The sequence below is a fragment of the Sus scrofa genome, chromosome 6, assembly GCF_054392235.1.
Source record: "Sus scrofa isolate SSC_HxYL_T2T_F1_AM1 chromosome 6, Sscrofa_HxYL_maternal_Yorkshire_Landrace_v2.0, whole genome shotgun sequence".
Lineage (NCBI taxonomy): Eukaryota > Metazoa > Chordata > Mammalia > Artiodactyla > Suidae > Sus > Sus scrofa.
The window spans coordinates 101486455-101508918 of NC_139388.1; the positions used below are offsets into that span (position 1 = coordinate 101486455).

Here is a 22464-nt window from a genome sequence, read left to right on the forward strand (position 1 = left end):
AGAATGGTGGTGCCGGTAGAGCCATGGCTCTGAAGGGTCTCTGGGTCCAAGGAGAGAGGTGAGGTGCACTGGTTCCTTTCTTGCTTTTTGGAAACCTTAGCAACCTCTCTCAGTCAGAAGAATTGGACCTTCCTGAATGTCGCTGAGTGATAACACTTCCTGAGAAACTGAGCAGCCCCCATCATTTCTCTGTGTATGTGTGGTGAAAATACGCATAGCATAAAATTTTAACCATGTAAGTGTACAGTGACATTAATTACGTTACAGTGTTAAAACCTTTTTCATCACCCCAGATAGAAACTTTGTTTTTTGTTTTTTTTTTTTTTGTCTTTTGTCTCTCTCTTTTTTGTTGTTGTTGTTGTTGCTATTTCTTGGGCCGCTCCCACGGCATATGGAGGTTCCCAGGCTAGGGGCTGAATCGGAGCTGTAGCCACCGGCCTATACCAGAGCCACAGCAACGCGGGATCCGAGCCGCGTCTGCAACCTACACCACAGCTGACGGCAACGCCGGATCGTTAACCCACTGAGCAAGGGCAGGGTCCGAACCCGCAACCTCATGGTTCCTAGTCGGATTCGTTAACCACTGCGCCACGACGGGAACTCCCAGATAGAAACTTTGTACTTGGTAAGCAATACTCAGCACCCCCTCCTAGCTCTCTGACCTCTGGTCCACTCTCTGTTTTTGTGAATTTCTCTACTCTAGATGTTTCATGTATGTAGATACATATATTTATTTTTGTGTCTGGCATATTTCATTAAGGGTCATCCATGTTGCAGCACATCTCAGAATTTCATTTAAGTCTGAACAGTATTTTGTTGTATGTCTAGCCCTAATCACTTAAAAGTAAGTTTTATTACTAGTCATCATGTGTGTGTGTGTGTGTGTGTGTGTGTGTGTGTGTGTATAGATTTTTTTTTCCCGCTCTTTTTTTCTTTTGCTTTTTTGGCCACCCCATGGCATATAGAGTTCCTGGGCCAGGGATCAGATCCGAGCCACAGTTGCAATCCAAGCCGCAGCTGTGGCAAAGAGCCTAACCCACTGCTCTAGTCTAGGTATTGAACCTGCGTCCCAGTGCTCCCAAGGCACCTCTGATTCCATTGGGCCACAGCAGGAACTCCTCTTTAAAAAAATTTTTTTATTAAAGCATAGTTGATTTAGAATGTTGTGCCAGTTTCTGCTGTACAGCAAAGTGACCCAGTCATAACTACATATGCACTCCCTTTCTTATATTATCTTCCATCATGGTCTATCCCAAGAGACTGGATATAGTTCCCTGTGCTGTATAGCAGGACCTCATTGCCTGTCTATTCTAAATGCAATAGTTTATATCTACTAACCCTAAACTCCCAGTCCATCCCCCTCCCTCTCCCTTGGCAACCACAAGTCTGTTCTCTATATCTGTTAGTCTGTTTCTGTTTTGTAAACGGGATCATTTGTGCCATATTTTCCCCTCTCAGTAGTGGAGAATTCCTGTCTTGGTCTTAGCCTTGTTCAGATTTGATTGTCCTTGATGAATTTTTTTTTTTTTTTGTCTTTTTGCCATTTCTTGAGCTGCTCCTGAGGCATATGGAGGTTCCCAGGCTAGGGGTCGAATCGGAGCTGTAGCTGCTGGCCTATGCCAGAGCCACAGCAACGCGGGATCCGAGCCACGTCTGCAACCCACACCACAGCTTCGGCAACGCCGGATCCTTAACCCACTGAGCGAGGCCAGGGATCGAACCCGCAACTTCATGGTTTCTAGTCGGATTCGTTAACCACTGAGCCATGACAGGAACTCCTTGATGTATTTTTATGTGTATTTTTATGCACATATTATATGTGTTTTTTCCCTTTCCTAAAAGTCTTCGGGGTCTGAGGGGTCGTTTTTTTTTTTTTTGTTTTCTTGTTTTGTTTGTGTGTGTGTGTGTGTGTGTGTGTGTGTGTGTGTGTGTGTGTGTGAGTGACTAACCTTTTATGGAGTGACAGAACACAGGTTACTATCGGGTACTCTGATCCCTTGTATTTTCATTATCCTTAACTTACTCTTTTCTGTTTCCTTTCTATCACCGTGTAAACATGCTTAAGACTTGCAGTCTTGGGAAAAAAAAAAGGTAATTAAAAAAACCCCTACCTCTGCCCTGTCTTCACCTCTGGCTGCTGCCATGTATTTCCCTTCCTCTTCATAAAGCTTTCTGAGTGTACTGTGTACACATGGCACTGTTTACTCACCCAGACTGCCCTTGCCAAAGGCACCAGTGACCTCTGCCTCACTAAATCCAGTGGATGTGTCCTAGGCCTCCTCTTACTTCTTATCCACATTCAGTACACATGATCATGACCTCCTTGAAATAATTCCTCTTTGATTTTTGTGATACCATAGTCTTTTGATTTCCTCCTTCATTCCCTTCTCCACAGCTCTCTAGCCTCACCCTAACTCTTCCTTTTATAATTAGGATCTTTCTCCACTTATTCTGTGTTCTTCTTGACCTCTGGGCCCTCATACTCACTGTTTCCTTTCTTTGGAATTCTGTTCTAATCCTCTCATCTCCTGATTAACTCTTCTTACCTTTCAGGTTTCAGTTTAAAATTTATTTTCTTAATGATCTTCAAACTAGATTAGAGTTCCCTATTATGCTCTTGGAGTTCCCGTTGCTGCTCAGTGGTTAATGAATCCGACTAGGAACCATGAGGTTGTGGGTTCGACCCCTGGCCTCACTTAGTGGGTTAAGGATCCTGCGTTGCCATGAGCTGTGGTGTAGGTTACAAATGCGGCTGGGATCCTGCATTGCTGTGGCTCTGGCGTAGGCTGGTGGCTACAGCTCCGATTTGACCCCTAGCCTGGGAACCTCCATATGCTGTGGGTGAAGCCCTAGAAAAAGACGGTAAGTAAGTAAATAAATAAATAAATAAATTGTGCTCTTATAACATCCTTCCTTTCTTTATTATAATGTGTAGCACAATCATTTGACTTCTTTATTATCTGTTTTCCCTAAGACAAAAGCTTTGTGAAGGCCAGAGACCTCATCTATTTCTTCATTGCCACATACACTTTACTCTTAGCACATACCTGTTGATTGAATTAATGACTGAAGGGAAGGGCACAAAGCAAATTGTAATTAGCTAGATTAGCTAATAGAAAATTGTGCTTTGGGGGGGATAGATTTCACTAGATATGAAGTTACCATAGTTAGTAATTAGAGATGGCAACACAAAATTTTAGTAAGCCTTTTCTAATGTTTTTGTGAGAAAGATGGAGAAGTGTCAGGTCGGTATTTACAAATATAGATTGCAGTCGATGTCAGCATGGGAAAAATGTCTCTGGTTTCCTGAAGAGCTTCTTTGTTGGGACTCTCTCATTTAATATTTAATCAGTTTTCTGAAGATTCAGAAGGCATACCCAAATTAGTATGTTTTCTAAGTTTAAGGGTGATAGATAATGACTTAAATAGTGGACTCTATATTTTAAATGATCTTCCTAAGGTAGAATGATTGGTCAAAATAAAAAGGATAAAATAGTTTTGAGAAAAATATGAAATCCCATATCAGTTCTTTAAAAAATATCTCTACAATAGTTCCCGTTGTAGTGCAGCAGAAATGAATCTGACTAGTAACCATGAGGTTGCAGGTTTGATCCCTGGCCTCACTCAGTAGGTTAAGGATCCACTGTTGCTGTTGCTGTGGTGTTGGCTGGCAGTTGTATTTCTGATTTGACCCCTAGCCTGGAACCTCCATATACCATGGGTGCAGTCCTAAAAAGCACAAGCAAAAACCCAAAAGTAAAAAAAAAAAAAACAACAATTTAATGAGTTTCCCAGGAATCTGAATAGCAAACGGGGTGTATTTATAGAAGTATGTGGTGTGGAACAAGCAAAAACCCAAAAGTAAAAAAGAAACCAAACAAACAAACAAAAAAAACTTTACCAGCTACCTAGAAGGAGAGAGAGAGAAATAGCCTGAGAAAATATTTGAAGGGGTTATAGCTGAAAACTTCTCTAACATGGGAAAAGAAACTCACTCAGATTCAGGAAGGGCAGAGAATCTCATATGTGATAAACTCAAGGAAGAACACACCAAGACATATTTTAATCAAACTGACAAAAATTAAAGACAAGGAAAAAATATTAAAAGCAATGAAGGAAAAGCAACAAATACAATAGAATGGCCATCAGGTTATCACCTAATTTTTCAGCAGAAGTTCTGCAGGCCAGAGGGGAGTGGCATATATTTAAAGTGATGAAAGGGAAAAGCATAGAACCAAGAATACTCTACATGGAGTTCCCGTCGTGGCGCAGTGGTTAACGAATCTGACTAGGAACCATGAGGTTGCGGGTTCTGTCCCTGCCCTTGCTCAGTGGGTTGACGATCCGGCGTTGCCGTGAGCTGTGGTGTAGGTCGAAGACGCAGCTTGGATCCCGCGTTGCTGTGGCTCTGGCGTAGGCCGGTGGCTGCAGCTCCGATTCGACCCCTAGCCTGGGAACCTCCATATGCCGCGGGAGCGGCCCAAGAAATAGCAAAAAAAAAAAAAAGACAAAAAAACCCAAAAAAAACCAAAAAACAAACAAACAAAAAAAAGAATATTCTACACATCAAGGTTCTTATTCAGATTTGTTAGAGAAATCAAAAGCTTTACAGACAAACAAAAGCTAAGAGAATTCAGCACCACCAAACCAGCTTTACAACAAATGCTAAAGGAATTTCTCTAGGTGGAAAAGAGAAGGCCACAACTATAAACAAGAAAACTATGAATGGGGAAAACAAATATACAATAAAGGTAGGAAATCATCCATACACAAATATGATATTAAAACTAGCAGTTATGAGAAGAGGAGAATACCAATGCAGGATATTAGAAATGCATTTGAAATTAAGAGACCAGCAACTTATAACAATCTTTTATATATGTAGACTGCTTTATCAAAAACCTCATGGTAACTGCAAACCAAAAAACTACAATAGATACATAAAAACATCTTTACAAAACACAGGCTAAGAGAGAAAGTTGTTTAACAAATATGTGGTGGTCATGACTTGGCCACTCTAGTTGACTGCAAGCCCAGAGCATCAGCAATTTAATGAGTTTCCCAGGAATCTGAATAGCAAACGGGGTGTATTTATAGAAGTATGTGGTGTGGAACAAGGAAGGTGCTCATTTGGTGTATTCTGTGATGATTGTGCTACACATGGAATAAGATTTAATTCTGGATGCCACATTTTAGGCAAACATTGGCAGACTAGGAGATGTTCAGATGTGCAGCTTTGTGGTGTAGAATTCTGAGAGTGGAATTTCAAAAGTAACAGGGCTAGATTGGAGTCCTGACTTTGTTACTTGTTAACTCTCTGATGCTTAGCAATTTATTGACACTCTTTCAAGCTCAATTCTCTCATCTTATGTATCTTTTGTTTTTATTTTTGTGGCTGCACCTGTGGCATGCAGAAGTTCCCAGGTGAGGGATTGAACCCATACCACAGCAGTGGCAATACTGGATCCTTAACCACGAGGCCACCAGGGAACTCCTCCCTTGTCTTTAAAGTGTGGTTTGTGTCTATTTTACAGGATTGTGATGCATAAAGGAAAACACGTTCCTAATAAAATGTTATACATATAAGGCAATCTCATTCATCTAATTGGCAAGGGGACTTGAAGGGTTGAAGAAACAGTAGTTCCTCTTATGGCTCAGCAGGTTAAGGATCTGACATTGTCTCTGTGAAGATGCATATTTGATTCCTAACTTGGTTCAATGGGTTAAGGATCTGGTGTTGCCGTGGCTGTGGCACAGACTGGCAGCTGCAGCTTGGATTCAGCCCCTGTCCTGGGAACTTCCATATGCCTCAGGTGCAGCCATAAAAAGAAAAAAAAAAAAAGAGTTGAAGAGACTGTTTTATGTTGTAATCTTTAGGCTAGAGAAGAGGGGGAATTGGCAGAGAGGCATGACGAAGGCAAGAGCAGCTACTATTTGTTGGATATCTGCCGTAGTGTCAGGTACCGTACTTGACACCCTTGATGTAGGACATTCCCTTTCATCAGATTTGGCATTAAAGGCTTTTGTGCTTCTATACTTTACACATGTTTAACAAAGATTTTTAAAGCACATACTCTGTGCAAAACAGTCTTAGGCATTGTAGCAAATACTAGGAAGAATCATACTTGATCCCTGTCCTAAAAAAGTTTACATTTTGTAAAGGAAATGCAGATATATGGACTGAGACATTTTTAGGAAGTACAAGTCAATGCGAAGAGGGGCCAGATGAAGGATGGTGTGGTCAGAGGGAGACTGTATGTGGGCTTAGAAGCAGCATTGGCTGATTACATGAAACATTGTGCTGGCATGGGTGCTGCCCTCAGGGTCAATGCCACTGGGTCTGGGGGCCAGGGAACAGGCAGTTCCAGTCCTATGTCTCTTTATCCCAGAGCTATGGGCCTTGTAGCTGGCTGTTGCTAGCTGGGAGGTAATTAGGCGTGACGTGGCAGCCCTAAATTTTGGAATATGTAGTTGTTGTTTTCAATTTTTTTATTGTGGTTGATTTGCAATGTTGTACTAGTTTCAGGTGAACAGCAAAGATATATATATATATATATATATTTCTTTTTCTATTACTCAAATGAATTTATCACCTCTGTAGTTGTATAATGATCATAACCATCCAGTTTCACAGGATTTCCATCCCATAACCCAAGCACATCCCCCCACCCCCCAAACTGTCTACTCCGGAGACCATAAGTTTTTCAAATATGGAATATGTAGTTTTGTTTAATGTCTTCTTCTCCTACCCTTTATCAATCAGTTAGGTTTAAAAACCACAGCATTCTAGTCTTCATTTGTTCCATTTAAGGTTTTACGCTGCAATTCCTGCTCAGTTTAATGAATGTTAGAATCTCTAGTGGTGTCCAAGGACGCCTGGTGCCGCCGTGACAGGACACGAGCAATGATTTTCCAGCTGCTTGGAGACTGGTGACTCAGATGAATATTTCAGGTCTGACGCTGCTCTTTCTCTTGGGTTTTCTTAACGTTTCCATAGGTTTTGGCAAATGAGCTTCTAAAATTAGTAAGTATATGTCTAGGCAAGCTGGCATGTCCAGGTACTGTTATGTTTCAATTATTTTTGGGGTGGTAACCACTTACCCTAGCTTAAGAATGTGTCTGAAGATCTAGGTATATGCTTCTCTAGAAAAAGACTAGAAGTTCCCTTTCCCTTAGTCATGAAAGTGTTGAATCACCTTGTGTGCATGTCAGTCTAATAATGCCTGGTCTTATTATGCTGTATTTGAAGAGGTTGGGTTAAACATAGGACTGCTTAATGGCTCAGGTTTAAATCAGGAAAGGTGAGTAGGTTTGGTACACTTAAACAAGATTGGGCATAGTTGATCCTTGAGCTGGCAGACCCTCCAAAATGTTTCCGAGCTGTTGTAGGGCTGGGTTGCCACTGTAGTGATCAGTTGCGGTGAGAAAGGTTAATTGGCAGGTGTCTTGGCATCTGTCCATAAATTCCATTCCAGCTTTCAACCATATATGTTTATTTCCATAGGAGTGGAAAGATTTTATATTTTGGCTAATCGCTTATTAACTATTGTCTTTGCTCTTTATAAAATAATATTAAGATATAAAGGTGAATCTTAGAGGATTTTGCCATCGAGGTACTTAGTCATTGGGGAATTAAGATATGTACATAATTAACTGTAATCCAAGTCTAAGAAGTGAAACATAAAGTTATAAGTCAGTGTTGGAGTTCCTGTCATGGTTCAGCGAGAACGAATCTGACTAGTGTCTGTGAAGACGTAGGTTCGATCCCTGCCCCTTAGTCAGTGGGTTAAGGATCCAGTGTTACTGTGAGCTGCTGTGTAGGTTGCAGATGCAGCTTGGATCCCACGTGGCTGTGGCTGTGGTGTAGGTTGGTTCCACCCCTAGCCTGGGAGCCATATGCTGCAGGTGCAGCCCTAAAAAAAAAAAGTCAATGTCATGGCTAGTCTCAAGAAAAAATTATTGTTTTCGTCTACGAAAGAAGGGTGGGTAGAGACTGTGATGTGATGGTAAAATCAGGGTTAGCAAGTCTTCCACAGAAGAGATTACTTTGAGTAGGAGGATGGAAAAATGAGTACAATTTGAACATACAAAAGTGTAGGAAAAAAACCATGTAGAAAGTAGGAATGACACTGAATAATAGCACAGGGAAAAAGTGTAGAAAGAATAAGAAACGAGTATAGTTGACAGCAGTGCTTATGAGTGATAATAGAAGATTCGGTTGAAAAGGTGAGTAATAGCAAGATGAGGAAACAGGAGTATTAGAATGGATTTGTCATTTAAGATTTACTCACCTACCCTGGGAATGTCTGGAAGACACACCTTTCTCATGACTGTGAGAAGTAAATCTATGAGAGGGGCCCTGGCATCCTTGCAGAGCTTTATGATCAGTCTTTGTAGGTTAGAGGGGCAGGTGTCTGCACTCACTGAATGGGGAAACCTAAATGCAATGGGAATAATCAGATCCTGGGGTGGCAGAGGCCAAGTGGCAGCAGTTACCCACACCCACAAGGCAAGGTAAACTGCAGAGTCAAAGCAGCATTTAGAATCCTCTGACTCCCAGACACTATGGCATTTAGCTGCTTGATCACGGTATTCTTAGCAGTGAAGTAGATAAGAAGGAATCCCACTAAATTCTTACTTGGTAGGTATAAACAGAAAAATTCTAGGTTAAGTGAACAAGAGCTTTTTTTTTTTTTCTGTCTTTTCTAGGGCTGCACCCGCGGCATTTGAAGGTTCCCAGGCTAGGAGTCTAATCAGAGCTGTCTGTAGCCACCGGTCTACACCAGAGCCACAGCAATGCAGGATCCAAGCTGTGTCTGTGACCTACACCACAGCTCATGGCAGCACCAGATCCTTAACCCACTGAGCAAGGCCAGGGATCAAACCTGCAACCTCATGGTTCCTAGTTGGATTTGTTAACCACTGAGCCATGACGGGAACTCCTGTGTTTTGTTTTGTTTTGTTTTGTTTTTTTGAATCATAAAGACAGAGAGTCAGTTAATTCCCAGACTTGAACTGTTTATAGACCCAGAACCCTTCGAATGAAGGAGAGGCCAGGTCCCCTTGAAGGAGGATCCCAGTAGCTGCTAAGTATTTATCTTGTTAATCTTGGCCTCAGCCTTTTACCACGGTAGCTGAGTGCTGGAGCAAAGGCAATAATCAGACCTTTGGGGGACTGCTGGACACTGGTTCTGAGCTGACACTGATTCTAGGAGACTCAAAATATTCCTGCAGTGTTCCAGTTAGAATAGGGCTCATGGAGGGCAGAGGCTCAGTGGAGTTTTAGTTCAGGGCTATCCCACAGTGAGGCCAGTTCACTCCTGAACCCATCCTGAGTCTGGTTATTTGTCCAGTTATTTTTTTAGTTCTGAGAGCAAAATTAGAATAGATATATTCATTAGCTGGCACAATCCCCACACTGGTTCCCTGACCTGTACAGTAAGGGCTGATGTAGTGGGGAAGACCAAGTAGAAGCCACTAGAATAGCCTCTGCCTAAGAGGATACTACCTCAAAAGCAGGACCACATTCCTGGAGGGATTGCAGAGATTAGTGTTACCACCGAGGACTTCAGAGATGCAGAGGAGGTGATTCCCACCACATCTCCATCAACTTGCCTGCTGGCTTATTCCTGGATGAATCTTGGAGAATGACATCAGGTTATTATAAGCTTCATCAGGCAATGGCTTCCAATTGGAGCAGCTGTACCAGATGTGGCTTCATTGCTTGAGCACCTTATACATCTCCTGGTATCTAGTATGCAGCTCTCAATCTGACAAATGCTTTTTTCTCCATCTCTGTCAGGAAAGACTAGCAGAGCAGTTTTCTTTCTTCTGGCAAGCCAGCAATACATCTTCCCTGACCTACTCAGGGGTAGGTCACCTCTCCAGTCCTGTGTCAGAACTTGGTTCATAGGGGTCTTGATTGCCCTTCTCTTCCACCAGATACATACATTACGTTCATGATGTTAATGCTGCTAGGACACAGTGATCAAGAATAGCAACTGTTCTAAACTTACTGGCAAGAGTTTATGTGTCAGGGAGTGGGAAATAAATCTGACAAAAATTTAGTGAAATTTCTAGGGGTCCAGTGGTGTGGGGCATGTCAGGATACCCCTTCTGAGATGAAGGCTGAGTTGTTGCATCTGTCCCTTTCTGTAACCAGAAAAGTGGCACAATGCCTGGTGGCCTCTTGGGATTCTAAAGGCAACATATTCCTCCAAAATCATTCATGTGTTGCATTGCTCTGGCCCACTTACTGAGTGACCCAGAAAGCTGCAAGTTTTGATTAGGACCTGGAACAGGGAAAGGCTCTGCAGCAGTTCAGAGCTGCAGTGCTGCTGCAGTGCTGCTCAGCCGCTTGGGCCATGCGCTTCAGCAGGAGTGATGGTGCCTGTGTTGTCGGTGGCAGGTGGCGATGCTCTCTGGAGCCTTGGCCCCAGTAGGTGAATCACAGTGCAGGCCCTTAGGATTCTGGAGTAGCGCCTTGGATAGCTATGCTCCTTTTGAGAAACAGCTCTTGGCCTGCTACTGGGCATAGTAGAGACTGAACACTTAACTCGCTTAGCACTGGGCTGCTGAGTTACCATGAGCCCTGAGCTGCCCATTGTAAACTGGGTGTTGTTTGACCCTTCTAGCTATGAATTTGGGGATGATGAACATCCATGATCAAGCAAAAGTGTTATGTATGTGATCGCCCTGAGGGGCCCTGAAGGCATCACCCAAATGCACTCTTGCTAGTGGCTTTGACTTTCCTCGCCTGTGCCTGTCACCTTGCGGGGAGTTCTGCAGGCAGCTGACAGAAGAGAAGACTCCAGCCTGGTCCACAGATGGTTCTGCCTAATATGCAGGCAGCACTTATAAGTGTACAGCTTCATCACTGTCAGCCCCTCTCTGGGACATCCCTGAAGGACATGGTGAAGGGGAATCCCCCCAGGGCATGGACTTTCATCAGTGCCTCTTGAGGAACTCCATCATTTCAACAGCTGCAGGAGAAGGCACTTGCAGGCATGTTGAGAAGGAGGAGCTGTGGAGTTGAGAGGAAATCAGATGTGCAGAGTGTTTGGAATAGATGGCTCTTGTCAGTTGTGTCTGATGCCACTGAACAGCCATTTGGGATGAGGACAGAATTGTTCAAAAGTTTTGGCATATTGTGGAGTTCCTGTCATGGTGCAGTGGTTAACGAATCCAACTAGGAACCATGAGGTTGCGGGTTCGATCCCTGGCCTTGCTCAGTGGGTTAAGGATCCGGCGTTGCCATGAGCTGTGGTGTAGGTTGCAGATGCGGCTTGGATCCTGTGTTGCTATGGCTCTGACATAGGCTGGCAGCTACAGTTCCGGTTGGACCCCTAGCCTGGGAACCTCCATATGCTGCGGGAGCGGCCCAAGAAATGGCAAAAAGACAAAAAAAAAAAAAAAAGTTTGGGCATATTGAGATTGTGATTTTACCTCTGGTTTCAGGGGCTTCAGAAGATCAGATATGGGAGTTCTCGTTGTGGCTCAGTGGTAATGAGTCTGACTAGTATCCATGAGGACGTGGGTTCCATTCCTGACCCTGCTCAGTGGGTTAAGGACCTGGGATTGCTGTGAGCTGCAGTGTAGGTTGCAGATGCAGCTTGGATCTAGCATTCCTGTGGCTGTGGTGTAGGCTGGCAACTCCTACTTGACCCCTAGCCTGGGAACTTCCATATGCTGCAGCTGTGGCCCTTAAAACAAAACAAAAAGATCAGATGCCAAACTGGAGTGGATTAAACTGTGAGTGAAAGGAGAGAAAAGAGAGGCGTTGCATATAAGACGGCCCCTTTTGAGAAGTTTTGCATGGAAAGGGAGTGCCCACTGGGATTGTGTCTGGAGCTGCATGGCATTTTCAGGGAAGGTAGGTTTGACTTTGATAGGAGCAGAAATGCTTACTCTAGTGGGAAAGGAAGGAAGGACAAAGTAAGTGGAGATGCCTACCAGGTTGTAAATTGGTTTTTTGGCTATGCCCGTGGCATGTGGAAAGTCCTTGGCCAGGGGTCAAACCTGTGCCACAGGAGCAACCCGAGCCACTGCAGTGACAGTGCTGGATTCTTATCCACTGTGCCACAAGAGAACTCCCTCACATTATGCATTCCAAGGTGGGAAAATGGGTGAATTTTCATCTAGTGGCCTACTTTGCAGTGGTGTATGAGGAAGAGTTATGAGACCCAGAGAGGCAGAAGGCATGTTGGAGGTCTGCACAGTTGAGGATGAAGCTTGCCAAGCAGCTCTGGTCCTTGCTAAAGTTGGAAGCCATTATGAGTGTTGGCATTTGTTGTGGTTTGCTTTTATTTCCTCTTCAACCAGCTCTAGAGGAGAGGATGGTTAGATTCATTCAAGCATGTAAGACTCTCAATTTAATGTAACTTCTGAATGAGAATAATTGCATCAAGATTTTCTCAGCCTTAAAAAGAATATACTGAACATAGTTTAACTTTTTCTTGATACCTAAGGTTTTCATTATATTAGCTGACTCTAGACTCAACAAATTTTTATTACACGTGTAGCAAAATGCTAGGCTCTGTTGACATTGAACTGAAAGCCCTAAAATTGCTGTTTGTGGTTAGAGTTACTGGTAGTGTGGACCTTCTGCCAGGGAGAACCAGAGCAGGTGCCTTCTCCAGGATAGATTGGTAGATGGGGTTAGCGTGTTGAGGGAGGTTTGGTCTGCAGATGGAGGTAACCAAAGTAGTACTTAGCTGTCTTGGAACTCAGAAGATTTATTGTCACACAGAACAACTTTGAAAATAGTGGCTAGTTCCAGTCGAACCATAAAACTAAGGAAAATACTATATATTTTCAATGAGAAATAGGAAAAAAAACTTTTTTAAACACTGCAAGTTGAGAATTTTTTCTATAGTGATTTTTATTTTTTCCATTATAGCTGATTTACAGTGCTCTGTCAATTTTCTGCTGCACAGCAAGGTGACCCAGTCACACATACATGTATACGTTCTTTTTTCTCACTTTATCATGCCCCATCACAAGTGACCAGACATAGTTCCCAGTGCTACACAGCAGGATCTCATTGCTTATCCATTCCAAAGGCAATGGTTTGCATCTGTTAACCCCAAATTCCCAGTCCATCCCACTCCCTCCCCCTCCCCCTTGGCAACCACAAGTCTGTTCTCCATATCCATGATTTTCTTTTCTGTGGAAAGGTTCATTTGTGTCATATATTAGATTCCAGATATAAGCAATGTCATATGGTACTTGTCTTTCTCTTTCTGACTTACTTCACTTAGTATGAGAGTCTCTGGTTTCATCTATGTTGCTGCAAATGGCATGATTTTGTTCTTTTTATGACTAAGTAGTATTCCATCATGTATATACCACATCTTCTTCTTCTTCTTCTTTTTTTTTTTTTTTTTTTTTTTTTTGGTCTTTTTGCCTTTTCTAGGGCTGCTCCCGTGGCATATGGAGGTTCCCAGGCTATGGCTCTAATCGGAGCTGTAGCTGCCTGCCTTCTCCAGAGCCACAGCAATGAGGGATCTGAGCCGCGTCTGCAACCTACACCACAGTTCACGGCAACGCCGGATCCTCAATCCACTGAGTGAGGCCAGGGATCGAATCTGAAACCTCATGGTTCCTAGTCAGATTCGTCAACCATTGTGCCATGACAGGAACTCCTGTACCACATCTTTTTTTTTTTTTTTTTTTGTCTTTTGTCTTTTTGTCTTTTGTTGTTGTTGTTACTTCTTGGGCCGCTCCCGCGGCATATGGAGGTTCCCAGGCTAGGGGTTGAATCGGAGCTGTAGCCACCGGCCTACACCAGAGCCACAGCAACGCAGGATCCGAGCCGCATCTGCAACCTACACCACAACTCACGGCAACGCCGGATCGTCAACCCACTGAGCAAGGGCAGGGACCGAACCCGCAACCTCATGGTTCCTAGTCGGATTCGTTAACCACTGCGCCACGACGGGAACTCCTGTACCACATCTTCTTAATCCAATGTTGTGAATAGAGCGGCAGTGAACATGTGGGTGCATGTGTCTTTTTCAAGGAAGGTTTTGTGGGAATATATGCCCAAGAGTGGGATTGCTGGGTTATATGGTGCTTCTATATTTAGTTTTCTGAGGTACCTCCATTACTGTTTTCCATAGCAGTTGTACCAATTTACATTCCCACCAACAGTGCAGGAAGGTTCCCTTTTCTCCACACCCTCTTTAGGATTTGGGCTTACTAATGATGGCCATTCTGACTGGTGTGAGGCAGGTACCTCATAGTAGTTTTTTTTTAAATAATGTTTTTTATTTTTTTCATCATAGCTGGTTTACAGTGTTCTGTCCATTTTCTACTGTACAGCATGGTATCAATTATGATGGCGCATCATAGTAATTTTGATTTGCATTTCTCTAATCATCAGTGATGTTGAGCATTTTTTCATGTCCTTCTTGGCCATCTGTACATCTTCTTTGGAGAAATGTCTATTCAAGTCTTTTGCTCATTTTTCCATTGGGTTGTTGGCTTTTTTGCTGTTGAGTTGTAAAAGTTGTTTGTGTATTTTAGAGATTAAGCTCTTGTCAGTTGCATCGTTTGAAACTATTTTCTCCCATTCTGTAAGTTGTCTTTTTTTTTTTTTTTATGGTTTCCTTTACTGTGCAAATCTTGTCAGTTTGATTAGATCCCATTGGTTTATTTTTGCTTTTATTTCTGTTGCTTTGGGAGACTCAAGTTGGAATTTTTAAGCCTTTGATTCATTTTGAAACTTGTATTGAAAAAAATTATTTTACTTGATGAGATAGATTTCAGATTTTGTAGAGATTTTTTGAGTGAACACCTGAGTGCTTTTAAGGGCTGTAGTATATGGTGTCAGTGATTCTATGTATTTAACTCATTGTCAAAATTTCTGATTGCTTTTTTCTGATACCAGATAAACAACTTAAAAAAAAAAAAGAGCACAGCATTGAGAACAGCTACAAATGGAATAAAGGGAAGGAAAGATATATGCATGTTTGTGTGTAACTGGATAAACACTGGAAAAGAGTGAGTTGAGGCATAGGAGGGGGTAGATAACATGTGATCAGTACCTATTTGAAACCAAGTACTAAATACTTCCATGCACACTGAATGCATTTAGTCTTAACAAAACCCCATGAGATGTAGAGATCATTAGTACACATTTTACACATAAAAAGCCTTACTAAAGTAAATAATTTGCCTTAAGTCAAATGGTTAACAGTAAAAGTGGTGAAAATTATAAATCTTTGGCTTCATTGCCTGTGCTCTTTCCTCCAAAAGAGCTGAGGTAAAATGAACTGTTGGCATTGTATTTTTTTAAAGAGTTGTTTATCTGTGATTTTTTTATGAGTGGAAAAGAAGACAGTGCTGAGGAATAAAGTAGAATTCCCTGTATTGGCCAAAGACTGGAGCATTTATCAGAGTATATCAAGGAAATGATGTGTATCATTGTTCATAAGCCAGGCTCATGTTTCCCAGGAGGTAGTTGGTGAGTGGCAGGGATAGTTATCTGTGCACTACAGTGAAAGCTCAGAGTCTGGAAGTCTCTTGTTTGCCTTGTATGAGATAGATGCGTCTCCAATAATTGAATGGAGCTCAATGAGCAGTGTATATATGACTATGAACAGATTTGTTTGTTTGTTTGTTTGTTTAAGCTTAAATTAGCTGCTACCAGTCACTGAATTTTTGGTCTCAGATCCTTGGTATATCTATGAAATCCCTAATTTGATAAACATTGGCAAAAGAGTTCTGAAAGGATATGATGTTCTTTGGGAGTTCCCGTTGTGGCACAGCAGAAATGAATCCGACTAGGAACCATGAGGTTGCGGGTTCAATCCCTGGCCTTGCTCAGTGGGTTAAGGATCCGGCATTGCCTTTAGCTGTGGTGTAGGTTGCTGATGCAGCTTGGATCTGGCTTTGCTGTGACTGTGGTGTAGGCCGGCAGCTGTGGCTCTAATTGGAGCCCTAGCCTGGGAACCTCCATATGCCACGGGTACGGCCCTAAAAAGCAAACAAATAATCAAAAAAAGATGCATTCCTAGATAACTCTGTTGTCAAAAATATCTCTTGGAAATGTAGAAACTCAACCTGGCTGGTATTTTATGTAAATGGGGAATGTTTATTTTAGTGTATAGAACCCAAGAAAACATGAAGAGGGTTTTTGTATGTTTATATCCTGTTTTGAAGAAATCATACAAAGATTTCCATTTGGGATTTTTTTTTAATTTTATTTTTTTATTACTCAAATGAATTTATCATATCTGTAGTTGTATAATGATCATCACAGTCCAGTTTCACAGGATTTCCATCCCACAACCCAAGCACATCACCCCACTCCCCCAAACTGTCTCCTCCGGAGACCATAAGTTTTTCAATGTCTTTGAGTCAACATCTGTTCTGCAGAGAAGTTCAGTCTGTCCTTTTTTCGGATTCCGCATGTCAGTGAAAGCATTTGATGTTGGTGTCTCATTGTATGGCTGACTTTACTTAGCATGATAATTTCTAGGTCCATCCATGTTGCTAAAAATGCTGGTATTTCGTTCTTTTTAATGGCTGAGTAATATTCCATTGTGTATATGTACCACATCTTCTTGACCCACTCCTCTGTTGATGGACATTTAGGTTGTTTCCATGTCTTGGCTATTGAAAATAGTGCTGCAGTGAACGTCGGAGTACATGTGTCTTTGCAAGTCATGGTTTTCTCTGGATAGATGCCCAGCAGTGGGATTGCTGGATCAAGTGGTAGTTCTGTTTTTAGTTTTCTGAGGAATCTCCATACTGTTTTCCACAGTGGTTGCACCAATTTACAATCCATCTGGGATTTTTAATGCATAAGTGAGGCTTTTATTAACTAACTCCTCAAATTTAATTTGTCATGTTTTTGAAATGGAAGAGATTAGACCTAGCTTAGATATTATGCTAAATATTTTATGCCTTATAATTAGTTCTATAAAACTGTTTAATCCTCTCCATTAACCACCTTCCTTAATGTTGCTAGGTTATTGAATCTTTGGGAATTATTATCTATAAGGCCTTGGACTATGGTTTGAAGGAAAATGAAGAAAGGGAATTGAGCCCTCCCTTGGAGCAGCTCATTGATGGCATGGCCAACACAGCAGAGGCTGATGGCAGCAATGATGAGGGCTATGAGGCTGCGGAGGAAGGTCTGGAGGAGGACGACGATGAAAAGAGAAAAACCTCAGTTATCCGGTCATATAGAGACGTCATGAAGGTAAAGTTACAATAGTACCTGTTTCTTTCAAGAGTTGTTATTTCACTTTAAGAAATTGATGATGATTGAGCATTTGATATAGTTCCTGGACCTTCAGCTATAAAAGAATTGAATAAGGAACTAAAATTCTCTTGATTTTGTGATTTGTTCATAGCTTAAGGTAAAACGAACTGTTGGCATTATAAATTTTTTATGATTGAATCATAACTTTCAGAAAAAGCACTTTGAATTATTATATTCCCCTTATTATAATATATTGTACACGTACTTCACTGGGTATTATGTCTTCAATAGACTTCTGTGTTTTCCTTTTTATGGAGTAAATAATAACTTTGATCTACTTATTTATATACAGATGCTGAGGTATTACAACCGATTTAATTTTCTTGACCTAGTCAGTGGTTTTTTTGTTTGTTTTGTTTTGTTTTGTTTTTGGGCCATAGCCATGGCATACGGAAGTTCCTGGGCAAGGGATGGAACCTGTGCTGCAGTGGCAACCTCTGCCACAGCTCCAGTAACACTGGATCCTTAACCCATTGTACCATAAGGGAACTTCCTATCCAGTGGTATTTATGTGTAATGAAACAAATTCTGTAGCTTGAATTAAATTTTTCTCTTTAAGTAAAAATTTCTGTGTACTTTAAGGCCATAATTTATATAAGGCTAGATGCTCAGAGATTAAAATTAAGGCAAATTTGTTAAATTAGTCTTAAAAGAGCATCCTGTTTAGAAATATTTGCATTTGATATTTCCTAGATTTTGCAAGCAGTATTCGCTCTATACCAGTTGTTTTCCAACTTGTCATTAAGAATTTCAGAGACAAAGAGAGCAATCATGAAAGTACTTTTCAGGTGTTCTGCTGTACACTCTGCTTCTTGCTCGTTCTTGGATAATAAATCTTAGGAACTCTGAAATGGGCCCATACAGTTGTGATTCTTAGGAAATTCTGATATGTTCTTGAGTTCTTTTAATACTCTTTTAATACTCATTTTAAATCAACTGTGTATACAAGAAAAATAGCCTCATTTTTGTACACATTGAAATTTCACGCATTTAATTCAGTTTATGTTTTCTAGATGTTAAGGTTTATTAAAATGTATATATGATATATATGTGTACACACACACACATAATCTTTCTGCAGACCACAAATGACCTATTAGTTCCATTGTAGACCAATGGTAAATAGTTAGTGAAGAGTATAAGGTTTTCCATTAAGAAACAAAACTGCATGTGCCTCTAAAACGGAGCTGGTTGTTTTTTGGTGGTGGGTTAGTGATTATGTGGAGGATAGGAGAACATGAGTGGTGAAGGAGGAGGGGACATCCCTCTCCAGTCATGTCAGTAGATTAACCAGTCAGATGAGAGATGGCATGGCCAGATTGCTCTCCTATATCACACATTTGGAAGATAAGGGCTAGGGAGTCTTTGAAGTCTTACAAGATGTTAAATATGTTAAATTATAAAACAAAAATTCTTGGACATTCAGCATTTGAACTGAACTATTATATTGTCTCATTCTTTTTTAATTTTTTTTTTGGTCTTTTGTCTTTTTAGGGCTGCACCCTTGGCATATGGAAGTTCCCAGGCTAGGGGCCAAACTGGAGCTGTAGCTGCTGGTCTACACCACAGCCACAGCAAGGCCAGATCCCAAGCCATGTCTGTGACCTACTCCATGCCACAGCTTATGGTATAGGTGAGGTCAGCCAGATCCTTAGCCCACTGAGCGAGGCCAGGAATTGAACCTGCATCCTCATGGATAATAGTCGGATTCATTACTGCTGAGCCACAATGGGAACTCCCTCCTTAGTATTTTTTGATATTATAAAACAGTATTTTTTTTTAAATTTCATTTTCTGATTGTTCATTGGTGTTTTATAGAAATATGCCTTTTTGTGTGCATTGACCATGTATCCCATAACTTTGCTAAAATTGCTTCTTAGTTCTAATGGTTTTGTGGATTTTCTCTATATAAGATCATGTCATATGCATTAAAAAAACATTTTAAGAAGTTTGTGTGTAACACAACTGGTTAAGGATCTAGCGTTGCCACAGCTGTGGCACAGGTTGCAACTGTGGTATGAGTTCAATCCCTGGCCCAGGAACTTCCACATGCCACCAGTTCGGCCAAAAAAAATTTTTAGCCTTTTACATCAGTGCTTTTCAAGTTTTAGAGCACAGCCTGTTAGTGGGTTGTGAAATCAATTAAAATCAATCGAAACTTACACAAGTTTTGTCCTGTGAAATTTTTGTGTATAAAACATGTACATATACCTGTGTTTGAATCCTTATTTAAAATGTATTTCTTACTGGGAATTACAGTAAAAAATGTTATGCCATGTCTCACAAGTATAATTGGAATATAAAGTTGTGGGATTAGTTAGATAAGAGTGAAAGTCCTAGCAGTTGCCTTTCATAACCTTGGAAATGTTAATTCCATATGGGAAGCTGTTTCCTACATACAAGAGTAATTGAGTGAAAAATATACTCTCTGTTCATTGGTTCCTCTGTAAATAATTAAACTTGTAAAAAAAAAAAAAAAAAAAAACCAACAAGGAGTTCCCGTCGTGGCGCAGTGGTTAACGAATCCGACTAGGAACCATGAGGTTGCGGGTTCGGTCCCTGCCCTTGCTCAGTGGGTTAACGATCCGGCATTACCGTGAGCTGTGGTGTAGGTTGCAGACGCGGCTCGGATCCCACGTTGCTGTGGCTCTGGCGTAGGCCAGTGGCTACAGCTCCGATTGGACCCCTAGCCTGGGAACCTCCATATGCCGCGGGAGCGGCCCAAAGAGATAGCAAAAAGACAAAAAAAAAAAAAAAAAAAAAAATTAAACTTGTGAGATTTTTGCCTTTCATGCTCCTGATGAATCAATTCTTAGCCTGATTTTGGTGCTGTGGAGAAAGTTTCTTCCTGAAACTCAAAATATTTTCCTGAGGATGTGTTTTTATTGAAGATAGAATCAAGTTATTAAAATATAATGTATATTTTCAGTACTTATATTAATGTAAAATTTATTGAAAGTAGTAACAAATAAGGGAGAACTAACTACTTTTTAATGCAAATGAAGTACCTTAAAGCATAGTTGTTGTACAGATACAAAATTATTATTTTACAGAAAGATAAAATTATCCCAATGCACTAGACTCTTAATAGGATGTTTTTCCAATCTAATAAATTGTGTTTGACTGTTCTGAATTGTTGTGCTTGATCTGAATTGTTGTGCTTGATGTTAAATTGTGACTTTAAGCCACAAGTAGTTTTGTAGGGGTTATGCGTGAAGGACCTTGGGACTGGAGGTATCAGCGGTTACCCTCTGCCCTCTTTCCTCTACTCTGCATCGACTGGTGAGGATCTTCCTAGTGGGCCACATGTCTTCCTGACATTCTTTTTACGAAATTATACAATTCAATGTGTAGTAGAATGAGCCTAGGCTTCAGAATTCAATAGGACTGTGTTGAATCCTTCTTCTCTGTCATGTTAGCTTGATTGTGGACAAGTCACTTAACTCCTGCTTTGCTATAAAATGGTGCTAATTCAGGGTTACTTTGAAGTGTAAATAATATTATGCTGTGTAAATGACATGTCACCTATAGTACCTGGTCTAATAAATAACTCAGTAAATGCTAGCTGTTAAAATGCCTGAGTTGTGATCAATACCCTTAATTGGGTAGCTCCCTTTCTATTCCTAACCAAAACTTGTACATATGTCCCATTATTTTCAAGTAGAAGCTGACTAATTTTAGTGAGCCCATCTGTGTTGTGGGGTGTATGTTAGTTATTGGACCACTTTTTCCATACAATTGTATGAACTTTACTGATGGTCTTGTGATGCATTAAGCTTTGGGTGACGGGAATTGTGGAATTGCCTTGCTATCCGATATGAAAATACAAAAATACTGGCTGTGTCTGTTTTTAGGATATAAAACCCCTACAAATAATAAAAAAGCACCATTATTTTCCTCTTCTATAGTTATGTGCTGCTCACCTCCCAACTGAATCAGAGGCACCAAATCATTATCAGGCAGTATGTCGGGCACTGTTTGCAGAGACAATGGAGCTGCATACATTTCTGACTAAAATTAAAAGTGCGAAAGAGGTAAGTACCACTGCTTTCCAGATTATTGGTATTGTAGAAGAGAAACCTGAATTTTCAACATTACCCATTGTATAATTTACAATATATTGACATCCTTCTGATCAGTACTGAAAACTATTCAGGAAAGAAGCAACATAGGCAAAATTAAATTTGTTGTGTAAAATGTTACTATGTGAATCCATTTTATAACACAGATTTTTCATAAAACTTCCTTATAAATGGAAAGTAATACTACTGACCTGTTTTAGTCAGTTTCCCGTATGACTTGCTTCTCACCCTTTTTCTTCCACTTCCTCTTTCTTCCTTTGTCTATTTTAAAACATTTTAGTGTATCTTTCAGGAAGGGATAAGGACTCAGAAAGGAAGCTACACATCTGATAATTTAACTTTTATAGTGAATTTCATTAAATATTTAACGTAGGGCATGAGAATTAATACTCAGATAATCCAGAATCTATTTTATTTATTATTTATCAGTGTTTATGAGTTAAAGGTGAAGCCATGGTTTTACATCCCACAGGCATGTAGTGAAGACTCTTGAGATCTTTGTAAAGCACTTGGCATATAGTAAGAGCTCAGTATGTGATCTGTGGTGGGTGTCATTTCTTTTGTGCCTGAAGTATAGAGTTTATCAGAAACATTAGTTTAAAACTTATGATGATATACAGTTTGGGGAGGGACACATATAGGATGCTTAAGGGAGGAAGGAAAGTACTAACCTATAGTAGTCAAGGAAAACTAATTAGCTCTGGTAATAAGTAAGTTTTGGATATCTCAGATAGATCACCCTTGATAAATCACCTTAAATAAATCTGCTTTATATGTCTCAATAAGAGCTCCAAGCATTCCTCCTTAGTCCTAACCAGGATACTGCTTATAGTCTCTCTCTCTGTCTTGTTTTTTTTTTTTTTTTTTAATAGGCTAATGAAAGTGATGTCTGTTTTTTATGGAATTAATAGAATTGGATCCAAGAGGAAAGTGTTCAAAAGGTGGAAAGGCTGAACTAAATGTTAGTTGAAGAATAATTATAAATGTATCATGGGCTAGCTTTTCCTCCTGAGCAGAACCAGAGGACAGAGGGTCCAATTAAAAGCTTCAGAGTAAACATCTGAAAGCACATCCTCAGTAAAGGTTTATTAAATTGTAGAAAAGATGACT

General features: G+C 40.8%; 1 protein-coding gene across 18 annotated transcripts in view; it reads left to right on the forward strand.

Moving 5' to 3' along the window:
- Positions 1–22464, forward strand: part of SPIRE1 (spire type actin nucleation factor 1) — a 180827-nt gene that overhangs the window by 80648 nt on the left and 77715 nt on the right. For all 18 annotated transcript variants that reach the window (XR_002344986.2, XR_014807548.1, XR_014807546.1 and 15 more), the window contains 2 exons: positions 16976–17209; positions 21181–21306. Coding sequence is in view for 10 of the 18 variants with exons in the window: in XM_021096025.2 (XP_020951684.2) it covers positions 16976–17209; positions 21181–21306 (360 nt within the window). In the remaining 8 variants the exon portion in view is untranslated. The remainder of the gene's footprint in view (positions 1–16975; positions 17210–21180; positions 21307–22464) is intronic.